Below are 16,050 nucleotides of genomic sequence, written 5' to 3'. Positions count from 1 at the left end.
CAATCCTATGAAAAATAAGAGTTAGAAATTAGAATGTAAGAACTAGTTAGTAACTTAGTAGTTACGACTCTAGAGTATACACTCTATATTTAATAGTCACGTGTAACAAGACTCTCAAAGCCACTAAATTAGAATGTAAGAACTAGTTAGTAACTTAGTAGTTACGACTCTAGAGTATACACTCTATATTTAATAGTCACCTGTGACAAGACTCTCAAAGCCACTTTTTGTACGTGAGCCATTTGATAACCAAATGACTCCCACCAAAAAAGTGGCCGGACCATTGACTCCTTACTCGAGCAAAGTGGGTTCGTGAAAGCCGCTCCCCTCTGATCATTATACCGAATGAGCTCTTGGAGGAAGTCTCTTTCCCGATCGAAAAGTAGCTCCTCATCGGCGAAGAGCCTTGGTACTTTGTAGGCGGGATGCAACAAGGCCGCAAGACCATGGATAGGTCTATGCATCCATCGCCACCTCCTCTCCACAAGCGCCACAATCGAATCGCGTCGCGAAGTGGGTGGAGGCTCGGTGGGATCCCTAGAATGCAAAAATTTCACTTTAAGGTTAAGTCTTTAAGGAAGAGAGAGAGATGTGAAAACATGGGACATGGGTTTACCTAATCCCCTCCATAGGAATGTCGGGTCCTCCTCATCAAGCACGGTGGTCGCACGAATCTCTGCTAGAGCCTCTCGCATGAAGTGGGTGAGTAGCCCTAATGTGGAGCCCTCCATGTCGGCCATGCACAAAACCCTATAGAAGAGAGTCACCGCAATGACAATGGCACGCACCTCACGCCAAAAGGACTCTCTCATGCATAGCCGTTGAACGGCTCGGGCCTCGTCTGCACTAGTCACCAACTCCTCTCTTAGCCATGCGACGAAAACCTCTATGATGGCTTGCCAGATGTGACGATAGATAGTCCCCCGATGTTTTTTGCCTTGCCTTTCCGGTATCCACGGTGCGTAAGAAGTATGCGCCGAGAGCGCATGAAACAAGGATGTTCATGATACCTCTCTTATTTCGATCACTCCATCCATCGGAGAGGATAGAGCAACCATACTTCACCCATCCTTCCCGCACGGGTGTGAGTTTGTCATTGATCCTTTGCCTCTCGTCATCAAGCGGGGTGGTACACATCTAATGGTAGGTGATACCATGCCATTCAGCATGGGATGGCCCCACCTCCGCAATGGCCTTCACTATTTTGTGCCATTGTGAAACCTTGAGCACATGGAAGGAAAGATTGCAGTCTAACACCATGCATGCAATATCCTGATTTGTAGCTTTCATCTTTGCCTTCACATAGGTGAGGTTGTTAATGTTTGCACCGATGGCGGTTTGCCTCATTACCGGAGAGCTCTCCTTCCTTGGCCTCTTTGGTTGGAAGTTGGAACCGCCCGAGGCGGAGCTAGAGCCGGATGGGACGGGCGAAGGAGTCACGGATGCGGAGGTACTGGACATGGAAGCTCCCCCACGTCCACCTTTGCCTTGGTTGCGGATGAGCGAGTACTTCTTCACTATACCATCCGCAGTTTCTTGGGGAATCTCCTTGCACGGCATCACTTCCCCACCAAGCTTAGACACATGTGCAAGGAGCCTTGTGACGCTACTTGTGTAACCATTCCCGCAAAAGTTACACGTCCATTTCCATGACCCCAAATTACCGATAGGTAGAGAGCTTGAGAGAGAGAGAGAGAGAGAGAGAGAGAGAGAGAGAGAGAGCCTAGAGGGAGAGAGGCTAGAGCCTAGCCTCTAGGTACTAGGTAGTAGGCCCTAGAGAGCGGGGCTCGGGAGAGGGAGAGGTAGGAGAGAGAGAGAGAGAGAGAGAGAGCGAGAGAGCTTGAGCCTTGACTCTTGAGCTTGAGCCTTGAGCCTCGAGAGAGAGAGAGAGAGCTTGAGGCTTGAGCCTTTAAGGCTTAAGCCTTGAGAGAGAGAGATAGAGAGCTTGAGCCTTGAGAGAGAGAGAGAGAGAGAGAGCTTGAGCTTGAATGATGAGAGAGGGAGAGACCTTGAGAGCTCTTATACAACTTACAAGCATGGAGGTGAAAGCCTAAAGGGATCCAAGGCCATGGCACATGCCCAAGGGCCAACAAACGGGCGAAAGAAACAAGAGAAAAAACAAGTGCAAAAAAAAACGATAAAAAACGGTCATAAATGGTCGGGTTTGTTTTCAGGACCATTTTGCATCCGTACTGTACCGTACGGTACGAAACGACCATTTCGTTTCGTTTCGGTTCAGCGAAACATCCGTCAGCCAGAAAATCGTTTCGCCAGCGTTTCACTCCGGTTGTTTCTCCCCGTCCCGTACTTTACATACCGGTGCTACGGTACGCGTCCTGCAGACAACTATGGTAGAGTCTCGCCGTGGCCCATCTCCCCACCTTCCAACCATGAGGATTGTCTCATGGAATGTCTGTGGTCTTCAAGAAGCCTATGTAAAAAGAAAGAAAGATATATTAAGCGTCTACTAAAGACCCAATGGGCCTATGAGACCAAAGTGATACAATAACAACCAGATGGGGTTGCTAGGTGTTCAAGAGCATGCCCTTGTTGGGGGTGACATAGAAGCTCTCATGATCTAGGAGCACCATCTCACAGCTGGGTGCACCAGCCGCCGCTGGGCTGTGACAAGATGATCATGGGGACTGGCTCCCTTCCCAAGTGCCTGGAAGAGGGTCTCATTTGCCTCATCCAGAAAGAGGGTGGTGATCGCTTGGAGATCCATCACCCCTCATAGGGCACGGCCTATAAGATCCATGCCAAGTGGATTTCAGTCTTTGCCAGCCCTCTCTTTGACTTGATCCATGCAAGTTTGCAACCCAGACGGTCGCTTTATCCAAGATTGGAACATCTTGTCACATGTGCGTAAGCTATGTGCATCTCTATCTGGAGGTTGATCATGGCATCCTTGATGCACCCCCTTGGAACCGTTTTCTTGAAAGCCTTCCTTGGTATGCCCCAAACGGCATCCAACCCTGAAGGCTCCCATTCGCTTGGGTTTTGCTGACACTAACCAGCCCCATGGGATTTCTACCTTGGCTGTGTTACTCTCCTTGGACCTGTGCACCTTCCTAGGACACTCTCAGCACTTAGCCTTGCTGAGCTGGATGCTCTGATACCAATGTCACATGTTTGGAAGCTCTGTGTGTCTTCTTTCAGCCCTAAGTAACTGAATAGGAACCTTGATGCAAATCACCAACAAAGACACAGAGAGAAGAGAGAGAGAGAGCTGTATTTTCAGTATGTTACAGAGTACGTAAAACTGTCCATAGGACTGCACAAATCTCTTTGGCCTTTGGCCTTCCAAAAGAGGTAAACTGAGACCTGAAAGCCCTAACTCTTGACTTTCCTCAAAAGGGGGTAAGATGAACTACCAATGGACAAAACCTTGCCTTTTATAGGCCCAACATATGCTGGTCGGTCTTCCCTTCAGGCTGTCGGACTGCTTATGACTTGCATAATCAGCATTTAATGAGGCACCTTTACACATATGAGCATCCCCTACTGACGACAGGTTCTTGGCTTGCTCCTAAGGTTGCTATTACCCAAACCCTATGTTCATGTGCTGCCTAATCAAGGATTAGCTTGGAAAACCAGCCATATCCGCTTCTGGGTTGGCAGCCCACACATGATTTTCAATTGATTCCAGTGGGCACATTGGTGCGATACCTTGAATGCGATGTGGGTGTTGACATATTAGTACATATAGCCCCTCTCCTCATCAGCATTCGTAGGAAGCTCCTTTAATGAAGCACAACTCGGCTTTCCCTAGCGGGTGGTACATTGCTTCTTGGTGGGCCTTCTACTGCTCTTGTATTGGATAGGTCTAGAGGCTGATCCGGAACATTCTTTGGTCAGGAGGAGATGGTTGACATACACGGGCAAAGGTAGCGTGGTGTGTGCTTATTTAGACTTGACATGAAGAAGGCCTTAACTTGATTGACTTGGCAGAGCAGAGCCCTTATGGGCAAGCTGATAGTGCGCAGTCTTCAGCAAGGAGTAGAGCACTGGAAGGATTTCCTCATCAGCCGCATCTCCTTGAGGCCGCCTTCCCGTCGTGGCCCTTGGATCCCCTAACATACACTGGATCTTCTCTGAGGCTCTCGTCCATGAGTTCAGCCCCTCTCTTGAGGACATGTTTGTCGCCAGCCATTTTCGCACTTTGAGGATGCCTCACCAGCCCTGATTCAACCCTGCCCAACATTGGAGGAGGATCATGAGTGGCAAGCCTGGCTTTTCACAAACTGTTAGGATACTTGGTGGGGGCCCGATCTCATTTCCCCTGGGGCATGCTCTGTGCCGGACCTGCCCATCATAGTTACCAAGAGTTTCAAAAACGCCTGATTTGAAACGGGTTTCAAAAACATTTCAAAAGTTTCATATTTTTTTGAAATGACAAAAAAAAATCCAACAAAAATGCTATATATATATATATATATATATATACACATGTATGTATGTATTTAATATAGAATGTACAAGAGGACAAGAAATAAGTGTTTAGGCCTTGGCCTATTTTTGCAAGAAGAATACTTGAAAAACGTGACTCATGAGAAAACACATTGGATTCATTATTATTCAAAGTAAACAATGATTCCCATATTCATCTCTCTAGAATCCACATTCCATACATGATACTGGGCAGCCAAGAGTCTGGTACTTCACATAACACAAAGATAACAAACATTTTAATAAAGATAAATCATGATGACTGCCAAGAGTCATGACAATCGCACAATGTCCCGCCAAATCCAAAAAAGTACATAGGTAAATGAATCAAGGCTCATTGAGTTCAAGACTCATCCTCCTGCCCATCATCCTCATCATCCTCTCCATCACGCTCATCCTCACTCTCACTACCACTGGCTAAGTCCTCAAATGCCTCATCCTCATGCAAAAGGAGTGCCTCGAAATGTGTGCCACAAAACGGAAAATAAGCATAGCCATAAGATGGATTTATTTTTTTTTATTTTTTATTTTGGGGGGGGGGGATTTTGATAAAAAAACGTTTTTTTTTGGGGGGGGGGATTTTGATAAAAAAACGTTTTTCAATAAACGAAACGTTTCGGTCCATTTCGTACGTGCGGTCTGAAACGGGTTTCAAAGCTACTGCCAGTAGAGCTTTTGCTGACTTCCAAAGCAGATCCAATCGGTGCACCTGCAGGGCTTGAGGGGAGCCTCATCCATGAGCCTAGACATCAATTTAGCCTTTCCTCACTTGGCACCATTTTCCCTTCTTAGATGGTTTTTTTTAGCACTCGATCATCAAGATTCTCTTCAGTTGAAGGCTCCCCCAATGCTGCTTGGATGGCTTTATTCTCCAGGACAAGAGTACCAATAGTAGTCTTTGGCTTGTCATGCAGCTTCATGGTACTCACATTGGAGGTGGGCCCCAATGGACAGCCCACCCGTTTTAAGTGGACACTCGAAGATGGTGTTGCCCCCCCCCCCCCCAAAGCGGGTCCCCTCACGCAGTGGGTCCGAGTCGTATTAGAACTATGGTGGAGTGTATGGGACAATCTAGTGTCAAGTCTTTGTCCAAGTCTCAGGAAAATGTGTCATGCGATGTGGGAAATCCTCATTGTCCTGCGGTCACTAGTAATGGTCAGTTTGGAGCCATGGTGGTTGTGGACAGCCCATGGGCACCTGTGAGTCAAGGACAAAAAAAGGGGCATTGGGTAATGTCCAGACAAGTTGGGATTTGGGGTTATCAAAAGTGGGTACCCATCTCTAGGGGGCATAAAGTGCCATGTGAAAGTGTGCCCTTGGCACACCTTTCTCATGAGGGTGCTTGTTGCCAACCCTTGCCATCCATGTAGCCTATATATAAGGGGCTTGGGGGGTTGAGGTCTCCATCTTGTCATAGCCAATCTGTGGTGCATATACTCTCAGCCATAGGGCATCAAGGAGAGGAAACACATTGCATAAGGGCAACCAGGTCAGCAAGTCAAGGGCAGCCAAGGAGAGGTTAATGCACAGCGAAAGGTGTCCATAAGGGCATCAAACACAACCAGTTTGCAGCTAGCCTGTGAATGCATCAAGGGGCAGCTCGTGTGCATGTTAATGTATCACTCATAGGCGGCCAAATGCAGGGCGGTAGGGCGGCTGTTTGGACAGCAAACACACCTCTTTGGCCCAAATCAACCTACAACAGGTCCAGAATTTTTCCCATACAGTGGACATCAAGTAAGTCTTTGTATCGCATTCATCTTTCCAATATAGTGGGGGCCCTTGAGAGGATTAGTTGGGACTCAATTTGGTGTTCTTGTGTACTTCTCTCAACCCTAAACTCAGTAGTGTTTATGCATCATTCTCTATCAATAAAACACTTCTGCAATCAAGTGCATGTTACACGGGTTGAGGTTCTTGTCGAGGAAGTATCCGAAAGAAGCTATTTCCTACCTAGGTTAGACCTAGGCTAAGACCTTTGTTGGTCCTAGTCTGCATGCAATATATGCTACATGCAAAGCGTAAACCGCAAACCCTAGTTTCAAAAACCCTCATTCAGCATGCACCACCTCTACCTGAAGATTGCCCTAGGTAACAGGTTGACCTATGTTGTGATACCATTGTTACATGCATTGCAGAAGCGTGATCTTGATTAACACTAAGCAAGAAATGAAATGAAATGTTATATTAATGTCTTCAAAAGGCCAAAGTGACCTATGAGACCAAAGTTACAACCATGTGACATTTGATACACTGTCTGGAAAAGAAAAGAAAGAACTGAAGGTAAGTATCTAGCCCTACAATACTTAGGAGGGAGCATCCTGAAGCAGCAAAGGGAGAGTGGGAAGCTAATGCTACTAGTCAAAATGGGGTACATGAGTACATGGATACATGAATACATGAATATGGGGGAGTACAAAAGTGGCAGTGAGTACAACAGTATATGGCTAGAGTCGTAATCATCCTAGGAGCTCTAGCATGGGTCTCTGCCGGATGGCCTGGATATCTGCCATAGTGAGATGCCTGGTCGGATGAGCCCGATGCCTCGCAATGATGCTCTGAATCCTCTGGTGTAGGCACCGTCTCCGATGTGAGGATCCGCGAACCCTTGGGCGTTTGGATCTGCCAAGATAGCTCTCTCAACTAGAGTCCCATGGGGTGCCCACTGGTGGGCTGTCAGCTGTGTCCCCTCTCGGGTAGTCTCTCTAAAGAAGTCAGTAATCTATCTCTGTGTGGACTCCCTGCTAGTGGGGCGTCTGCCCCTGATAATGGACTCTCTGAGCCTGCGGATCTCCAGGAGATAAAAACCCAAGCATCGCTGATCACAATAGCATGACTCTAGCCAGTGGTCCAAATCCCTCTCTGAAAATGCAATGGTAGCGCCCTCGAATCTCACAATATGCTGTGCAGCGACAGATGTAGTGCTCCTCCGTCTCTGGCTCTATCCAACAAATCTGACAAATCGTGTCCCCTGGAGGTATGCCTCTAAATCTGCCTGTCTCTATCTCTAACAGATGTGAAGAGGTGCGGATCTGCCCAATGGCGCACCTCAATCCATGAGTCAGATGGGTATCCATGTAGCTCGGTCTAAGTATAAAGCCATCCTCAGTGGTGCGGAGAAGATGGTCTCTATAGAAAGCCATCTTCGTCCCCAACTCCTGTGAGGGCTCTAGCCATGTCCTCCTAGTGTCCAATTGAATGAGGTCCTGTCTAATGACTCTACTAGTCTCAGAATGTGTCAAGGTGAGAGAGGGTGCCTCCAGAGAGTACTGGAAGGGTGGAAGTCTGTCTAAACTGAACCCGTGGAGCTCAAACAAGGATGCTATTTGCGCATACCAACATGAAGTGTCTCCCTCCATGGCTAGCTGATGAGAGGACTCTAAAGCAAGTCGTGCATACCGGTGTCAGGGAAGTTCCCAGGTGCTATGAACGAAGGTACACTGATCTGGCATTGACTACGATCGGTGGTGCTCCCATCTCGGCTCTGATAATCTCATGGGGTACCGAGGCCTTAGCCCGAATCATCTTGGAGATCATGGACACAAGTGGTCTCTCCATCGATCTCCATCCATCGTATGTGTGTCCTGATCGACTGTGACGATCTAGGCTAGGCCGCCAGATCTGTACTCCATATAGCATAGCCGCTGTGACCAGCGTGTCAAAAAGCCACAGCTTAGTGCGTGGCTCCTAAAACTGTACCTGTGAGCACATCCTCTAGTCAATCTGGCCTCTGCTGCCCCCCTCATGGAAAATGTGGGCCCAGTGAACACCACTCCAAGATATGTGTATGAGTCAACATACTCCACTGTCTCCTGCCCATATGTGAAAATAGGCGTTGATCTCCAGACCCACTGAGCTGTAGTGTTAAACACCATAACCTTGGTCTTACCAAGGTTAAGTGAGAGCCCACTGTCTTGTGCATAAGCAACTCTAATCCTACTTAAATTGGAAACACACAGAAGACGAGAGATCTAACCCTAATCTAATGTATATTGCTGAATGCTCATATATACAATGGTTCTTGGATCTAGACTTAGATCGGGTTCATGCATGGTAATCCTATTGTGCATATAAAAAATGTCTTGTTGTGTCCAAAGCTTAGTCGTACTCTCTAAATGCTTGCGTTCTTCCCTCGGGCTGCCTCTATGCGGAGGTTCTTGCCAACACGTGAGAGATGTCTAACCTGCTTTATTTAGGGTTCATACTTGGCTGATTGCTGGTCATTTTCAGGTCGGCCAGCACTTGTAAGTCGAAAAAACATCATCAAAAACTTCATAAAACATGTTCATATTGAGTCCCAAATCTGTCCCATCCATGGGCAGTCCAGGGCACATCCAGGGACCATTTGGGCCGCCAAAACCAATCCAATTTTCCCATATCTGGCCTCTTATCTTGCCAAGACACCTATTGGAATGGGAAAGCACGTTGACGTGGTGCCATGCCTGGGCACGTGACACCTAGCGCTTGCTAGGCTTCCTTGGACGACACACAATACACTCCTACTCTGTAGCAAACTCTCGGTTCCACATGCAGGCACAAGGTGCAAATCAACCCAAGGTGCAGGCAGCCACATGGGTAGCCAAGCTATACAGGTTAGGGAGCCCAGGATGGACAGGGCTGAGTGTACACCAGTTGGGCAGGATGGGCAGGTCGGATAGGGCCAGCTTGTGGGGTAGGCCGCTTGGCAATAGAATGATCCCAATAAACAGGCCAACCAGCTCCATGGGACCCTTAAAATAGGCGCCCCAGACCCCTTACCTCTTCAACGAGGAGACCATAGGCGATTGGAAGAGCAAGGGAAAAGATCTACAACCAATGTTTGCTTAGGACCAGCCGGCCTACTGTAACTTGGGTTGATATTAGCAGAGATTGATCAACATTCAGTCATACATTTATTATTTGCTCTAATAAAAAGTTTCAAGGTAGGATACTAGTGTGTGTTGTAAGTCTTCCTATGTGCACCCATCTCTATTTACATCTTCATTGGACTAGTAGTTTTACAATCAAAATCATAGCCTAGGGTTAGACTTTCGTGAGTTGCCTCTCTCCCCCCCACATTAGGAGAGGCTGGCCAGACTATCAGATTAGCTGCGACATTGACTCGGCACCACTCATACTCTAGTAGCCTCGCCTCCCTCTATTGGTAGTTCAACACCCACGATTGGCACTGAGGACGTTAGTGTGGATGTCGTAGTATCTAGTCTATACTATGCATGATGGAGTTGATGTTTTATTGTACTACCATGAGATTATAAATTGCACTTTCTTATAAGGTGCATTTGGGCATGTTCTTGGATTCATCTAGGTATATCTTTATGCTGAATTAGCAGACATGTAATTTCACATTGTGAACTTTTCATCTAAGTTGTAGCCAGGTGATATTGTGTTAATTCTTTCTATCTTTAGTGGTGCATATGCCCTATCAATTACCTTTTTGTTGTAATAATTCTTTCTATTTGTTATGATCCTTAGTTCTAGGTTTCATCATGGTTGAGTCTGCCATGTATCTCCGGAGCTCTGATAGAAACTCAGTACACAAGCCTTTGTATGAATGTATGCTCTTATGTGCATGTGTGTGTGTGTGTGTGCGCGCGTGGGGGGTGTGTGTGTGGGAGCATATATTGATACCAAATTCTACACCCACTATTGGGCACTGATGATGTTGTGGGGATGTCGTAGTACCAGTCCATACTATGCATAATGGAGTTGATGGTTTATTGTCTTGTGGATGACTAACATGGTTTTATAAATTGCACTTTCTTATAAGGTGAATTTGGGCATGTTCCTGGATTCATCTAGGTATATATCGCCTCCCTCTAGGTCGCTTCAATTGTAAGAGACTCCTCCCAAGGTTCACCTAATACACATGCATTAACAAGATTCGTACAAACAACGAAGGGTGTAGGCAAGCTCACCACCCAACTGTAGGTTCACGTTCGCAAACCTCCCGTGAGCTAGGGACTAAGGTCCCACTCCCACCAGTCCATGCCAGTCAGCCCTGGCATCCCATACCATCTGTCCACAAGGGCCCTCGGCATGATTAATCATGATCCACCATGTCCATGGGAGGAGTAAGCCTCTTGATCGAGGTTCTACCCACAATGATTCAATAATAATCCAAGACTCACTTATATAGTGCTTGTTGTTGCTATAAATAACAATCCAATCATAAATAGCCAATAACCTTAGATTTATTAAATCTGAACCTTAGCCACTTGAATCCATCTGCTTTTCCTAATCCCAGGGCTCCTCTAATCGTGCTAGATGAGTCCCTAACCCCAAGGGTTAGTGCTAGGTTCATAACATTTCTCCCCACTTAGGACTTTGAAATAAATGAGGGTTAATCTAGCTAGCTGCATCAATTGTCTCCGAAATCAGGTTTATACCTAGCTATCAAATCCACATAGCAACGTATCAAGGAACCAACTCAATTGAGGTTGTTGTTCCTCTGGCATATGACCGTGGAAACAAGACCAAACAACAGAACCTTCTCATGTCCTTGAAGCGTGAAATCGTCGAGACAACTATCTACTAGCTGTAACATAATACCCATCCTTTTCAAGATATGGTAAATCCTCATACCTAGGGGATATCATACCTCCCTCTCAAAAACTCTTAAAACTATCAGGCACCACAATTGTGTCTCCTTCAAGCTATCAAAGTCTCAAGGAATGTGGGTTTTTACCCAATTACTACCAAACACAATCTAGCTATGCTAGAACTTGGCCATAGGGATGGTACACCTGGAGCCGTATCCACAAAGCATAGCCAACTTGATTCCACTCTTTATCAGACTCAGGATGATGAGAAAAACATAAGCTCGTCGAATCTCCGGATGACCTTGCTGAAGCAATGTTGCAACAATCATATGAGATTCCTCCCCTAATCTTAGCACAATACAAACTGTGTCCTTACGGAACAACAACCAATTCTGAAAAAGGTACTAACTACTTTCCACCCTAACAAGTGGAATAATCACTAAGGCCTAGTCTAAATCAATGGAGCTCCCCGTTTAGACCTACTGCCAATACCGAATGAAATGCCCATTTGCCCGACATAGCCCTCTCACGGAATCATATAAGTCAAGACTAAACTAGGTGAAAGATTCACCCTCCCAATCCTAGCAACCCCATCCAAATTTTCCTTCTGATTTTCTTGTCAAGTCTTGTATAAACTCTGTCTACCCCGTAGGCTAACTAACCCCCATAAGGATAGGACATAGCCAGGTTAGAAAATATAGATACACCGAGAAATTGTAAATGCTGCAGACCTAGTGTCCCATACCATTAGGATACACACCATGTAAAATTTCCTTGAGACTTCAAAAGCCAGGTCAGGGTGATCCTTTCCCAACTAATTCTTGGTGCACTACAGCTCCACCCCATGTCATGGTTCACCCTACATGTAAACCACTAGAAGAAACATTGAAATAATTCACACATGTCCACACATTCAATAACTCTTGTCCTAATGGAGCTTCCATAGGGAAATATACCATGTGGTTTGTCCCAATTCTAGTCCGACTACTGTTAGGCAATCTGTCCTCCCCCAAATGGCTCATCCTATAAGATGCAATACTCACAAGATGAGACCTTGGGATCCAAACAATCCTCTGATCAACCAACCATCCAGCTAGAAGACCACAAACTAACTCAACAAGAAAACGTCTATGAAACCTTGCACTGATGCTTCCTAATCCAATGTTCCCAAAACATCTTGCCAAGTTTACAAAATATAGGATGGGACCGTAAAATCGCCCTTCAAATAGACTAGAGCATCTTCCATTACAAAGACAAAATATGACCCTTCCAATCTACATGGATTTGATGGATGTAAAACCATGCTTTACCGAGTATAACATCGACCCTATTTAGATTCATAATCAAAAAATCTAGGAACTGTGTAACTCTGAATAGATATTGGTAGTTATTTCACTATTAGGCATATCCAACAGTGAAGAAAGCATCTCTCCCTCATTTGATGCCCTAGAGCTCCATTGGTAACACTCAACAATTGCAGACTCTACTAGGTGCACTCTCGGTGGATACTCAGATCACACATCATGGAGGACAGTCGGGATCAAGTCCTCTTGTATTTGTCTATGTTTTGGGTCTTTCACCAAAACTCGAGAAGAAGAATAGTCCACCAGAATTCTATAAACTTTTTATTTGGCCTTACCACTAGGTACAAGTCCCCAAGTGCCAATCAGCCTCTGTAATGTGCTACTTGTTCTCCATAAGACTCTTGAGTCTTCGGAGCAGGTGGAGCATTTTTGTGGATGACTTGAAGCTGTCCTTGCACGGAAATGTTCGTGCACATGAATTGCTACATGGGTATTTTTAGGTCTTCTCTCACAAAGCCATGTGCATTTGTTTCATGCCATCTTTAAATCTAGCTTTTATAGTCAACCATTTTCAGCTTGTACTAAGTAAAAGTCAATTAGTTTTTTTTTTCTTTACATGTCATAAATTTGCATGATAGATACCCTCTTGCTGTTTCACGCTGGTCTCATAGACCTTTATGGTCTTTTGTAGGACGTTCATGTTTCCTCTCTTTCTGCCAACAAAGGCAGGTCCCTTGTGTATAGTGTATGTGCTGATGATCTTTGCAGGTCACAAGACATGACATAAAGGATAAGAAGGCACTTGGAACTATGTCAGAGGCATATCCACATCTTATCTTGAACAATTTTAATACCAAGGTAAGGACATCTATCCTAGAGTATACATTTCTCTTTACACCAAGAATATATGTATGTATTTAAGCTTAATCATTATTGATTTTATCCAATGTATTTGACTTTCTAGCTAGGTTCAAGGACAGCAAACATATTAAAACATTTATTTCCAGTTCCAAAGCCCGATTCAAAGCGAATCATAACGTTTGCGAATCAGGCAGATTACATCTCATTCAGGTAGCATTGTGGGTTTGGGTTGGGGGGGGGGGGGGGGGGGGGGGGGGGGCGGGGCGGGGGCGGCTCCTGCTTTTTTACGAGTTTTGTTAATAGGTCCATTTGCCATTATGCTTACATACACTTGTTTCCAATTGGTGTGAAAGCTGGTTGATTTCGCCTCACTACTTACGGGTGATAGATGCTTGAAGCTTTACTTGTTCCCTTGTGTGCTGGATAATACAGTGGTATAGGGTTTTTTTTAGAGTTTTCGAAGAAAATTAATTTATGTTTTGCAGGCACCATGTTTATGAGAAGCCGGCAGGGGTTAAGTCAATAGAGTTGAAAGAAGTGGGCCCTAGGTTTGAACTCCGGCTTTATCAGGTATTGCAAGTTCTCCTCATTTAGAAGCTATGTAGTTAGTATGGTTTAGAGGAGTAGAGGAATTGATGATACTTTTGGGGGATGAAGTGAGTAAAGTGGCCAAAAAGAGATTGGTAAGGAATATCACACATTACCTACAAGGAGAACCAGGGCAGAAGATAAACGCACGCAAAGAGTAAATGTCTATTGAACACATCACCTCTCAGAGTGCAAAATCAGACATTTGTTGTCAGGCAGGTGGATGAGATTAGATGGCAGGAAGAATGGAGGTGGTGGTCAGTCTCTGCTAGGGGCGGGCTGCCAAATGTTCACCCAAGTGGGAGGTCACCATGGCAGACAGGCCAGCAGCATGTGCACACACCAGCCATTGTGCGCACACCTTTAAATTAAAAAAACACAGCATTGTGGGTGCCGTGTTGTGGGGGGGGGGGGGGGCAGCGGAGATAGGGGTTGAATGCAAGATGGGGTTGAAGGCAAGGTACACAAACAAGGCTGGCTTGACAAGGCAGCTTGCTGGAACAGCCCCAAAAAGAGGTCGTTATTGGCTGGATGGGCAGGCTAGGCTTGCGTTTTGAGTAAGTCTTGTGTTGTCTTCTCTGCATAGTGTGGCTGCTAGGCTGCTCTGTCAATACCAAGAGAGCAAGTTCCCTTTGATGAAAGAAGTTTCTTTGCTTTTTTTAGCATTTGTACAAGCACATTTCAGATTGAAAAGCTACAAGTTGTTGAAAGTTCATATTTTTCCAGTTTTTTTTTCCCCGAATATAGATCATTCCATTTTTTCAGCATGGAGTTGAACCTGAAGTGAGATTTAAGAACGTCCCACACTTGCTTGTCTCAAATAGTCGATCTCCCATTGGTGGCACACATCTGTAAGGGCTCCATGCATGGCACTATAACTCCGAAGACAGGTCCCCCGGTAGCTCCCATTGGTAGCTCACACCTCTAAAGACAGGTTCCCAAATAGGATGGGGCATGGGACCACGAGCACCCTAGAATAGGCCAACAAGTCCTTCTGATGACTGCAGACCCATATTCATTAGAGCTGCTGCAGCCTGCCAACTAATGGTTGGTTAAGGGTAGATGCTAATCCTTGGTCAAGTATTGTGGCCAGCTGGTGATGGTTCTTTTAAGACGGTCATTTTCACATATGACATTGGCTATTCTAGAGTGTTGAGAGGTCACACTAGACCTTATGTCTTGCGATTCCCAGCTCTTTTTTTTTGCTGATAATGTCCCCATCTTTGTTAGCCTTCTTTGTGCTCCCATCTCCCCACTGATCACTAGAGACAAATCTTACTCTCAAAGACATCTTTCATGATCACCTGCTTAATGCTCTCTGTACTGTGGACAATGCCTTCCCACTTTGAAACCAGAACCCTTTACCTTGTCTGATCCTTGAAATGCTACTTAAAAGGTATTTCCCCATGTTAATAGATCCACAGCCAAACTACTCAATATTCATGCTATTAAAAACTGATTGCACACTTCATATTTGGTATTTCAATGAGCTATTAGTCCAGTTGTTAATATATGAAAGATTCTCACATAGTCTCTAGCACCCTATGTGCTGGCTATTATTCATTTTCTTGTACGGAAAGGTCTTGCTTTCCATGTGTGGGACATGCCTGCTGGAGTTGGCTTACACTTAGTTTCTTTTTGAGTGCAGATAAAATTAGGGACTATGGATCAAACAGAAGCCCAAAATGAGTGGGTGATACGGCCATACATGAACACTGCCCGAAAGCGCACAACACTGTAGACGATGCTTGTCGATAGACATACCAAGAGGCGTTGCTACTCTCAAGTATGGAGAATGAAAATTCAGTTATAGACACTGCTCTGGATCTCTGTATTTGCTTTCAGGCAAAATTTTTGTTTGTGATTTGATGTTATTTACTGTTGGTGCCACAGCATGTGTGTGTTAGTCTCAGGTCTAGATGACTTGTAAAAGGTGTGCCCTTTGGTACTCAGCATAGTCTACTTTTCTGTCTTGGAGTTGTTAACACTATTCTCGAAGCTCAGCCCTAATCTCTACAGTTAAAACAACCTAGAGGTGCAATCATCAACTCCTCAACCTTATTTACATACAACATATAGCAATTTTCCTGAGAGAAGGGCCCTCTCTCATTGCTACCCCCACCTACAACTTATATCTTGACTTCCCCAACCTTTTTCAAAGCTTTCTCTTCACTCTTGGTGCGCATGAACCTCTGTGTGAGACAGAGAGAAATGCAATTTCTATTCTCTGTTTATGTAAAGGGTTGGATTTGCAAAATACCGGTTGCTGTGGAAAGCTGTCTTTATCTTGACTCCTAATTTGTGCCTTG

The 16,050-nt window shown here is 45.3% G+C and overlaps 1 protein-coding gene across 3 annotated transcripts in view; it reads left to right on the top strand.

The window, feature by feature from the left end:
• Positions 1 to 15,808, top strand: part of IMP4 (Ribosomal RNA processing Brix domain protein) — a 65,162-nt gene extending 49,354 nt beyond the window's left edge. For 2 of the 3 annotated variants that reach the window (XM_086786377.1, XM_086786378.1), the window contains exons 7-10: positions 13,061 to 13,150; positions 13,257 to 13,363; positions 13,639 to 13,723; positions 15,390 to 15,808. In XM_086786377.1, the coding sequence (XP_086642503.1) occupies positions 13,061 to 13,150; positions 13,257 to 13,363; positions 13,639 to 13,723; positions 15,390 to 15,482 (375 nt within the window). In that variant the 3' untranslated portion in view covers positions 15,483 to 15,808. The remainder of the gene's footprint in view (positions 1 to 13,060; positions 13,151 to 13,256; positions 13,364 to 13,638; positions 13,724 to 15,389) is intronic. The other variant, XM_086786379.1, reaches the window with a different exon arrangement.
• Positions 15,809 to 16,050: the final 242 nt, after the last annotated feature.

The sequence above is a fragment of the Cibotium barometz genome, chromosome 49 (assembly GCF_041138505.1).
Source record: "Cibotium barometz isolate CiBa-2024 chromosome 49, ASM4113850v1, whole genome shotgun sequence".
Lineage (NCBI taxonomy): Eukaryota > Viridiplantae > Streptophyta > Polypodiopsida > Cyatheales > Cibotiaceae > Cibotium > Cibotium barometz.
This window is presented reverse-complemented; position numbering and strand designations above follow the sequence as displayed.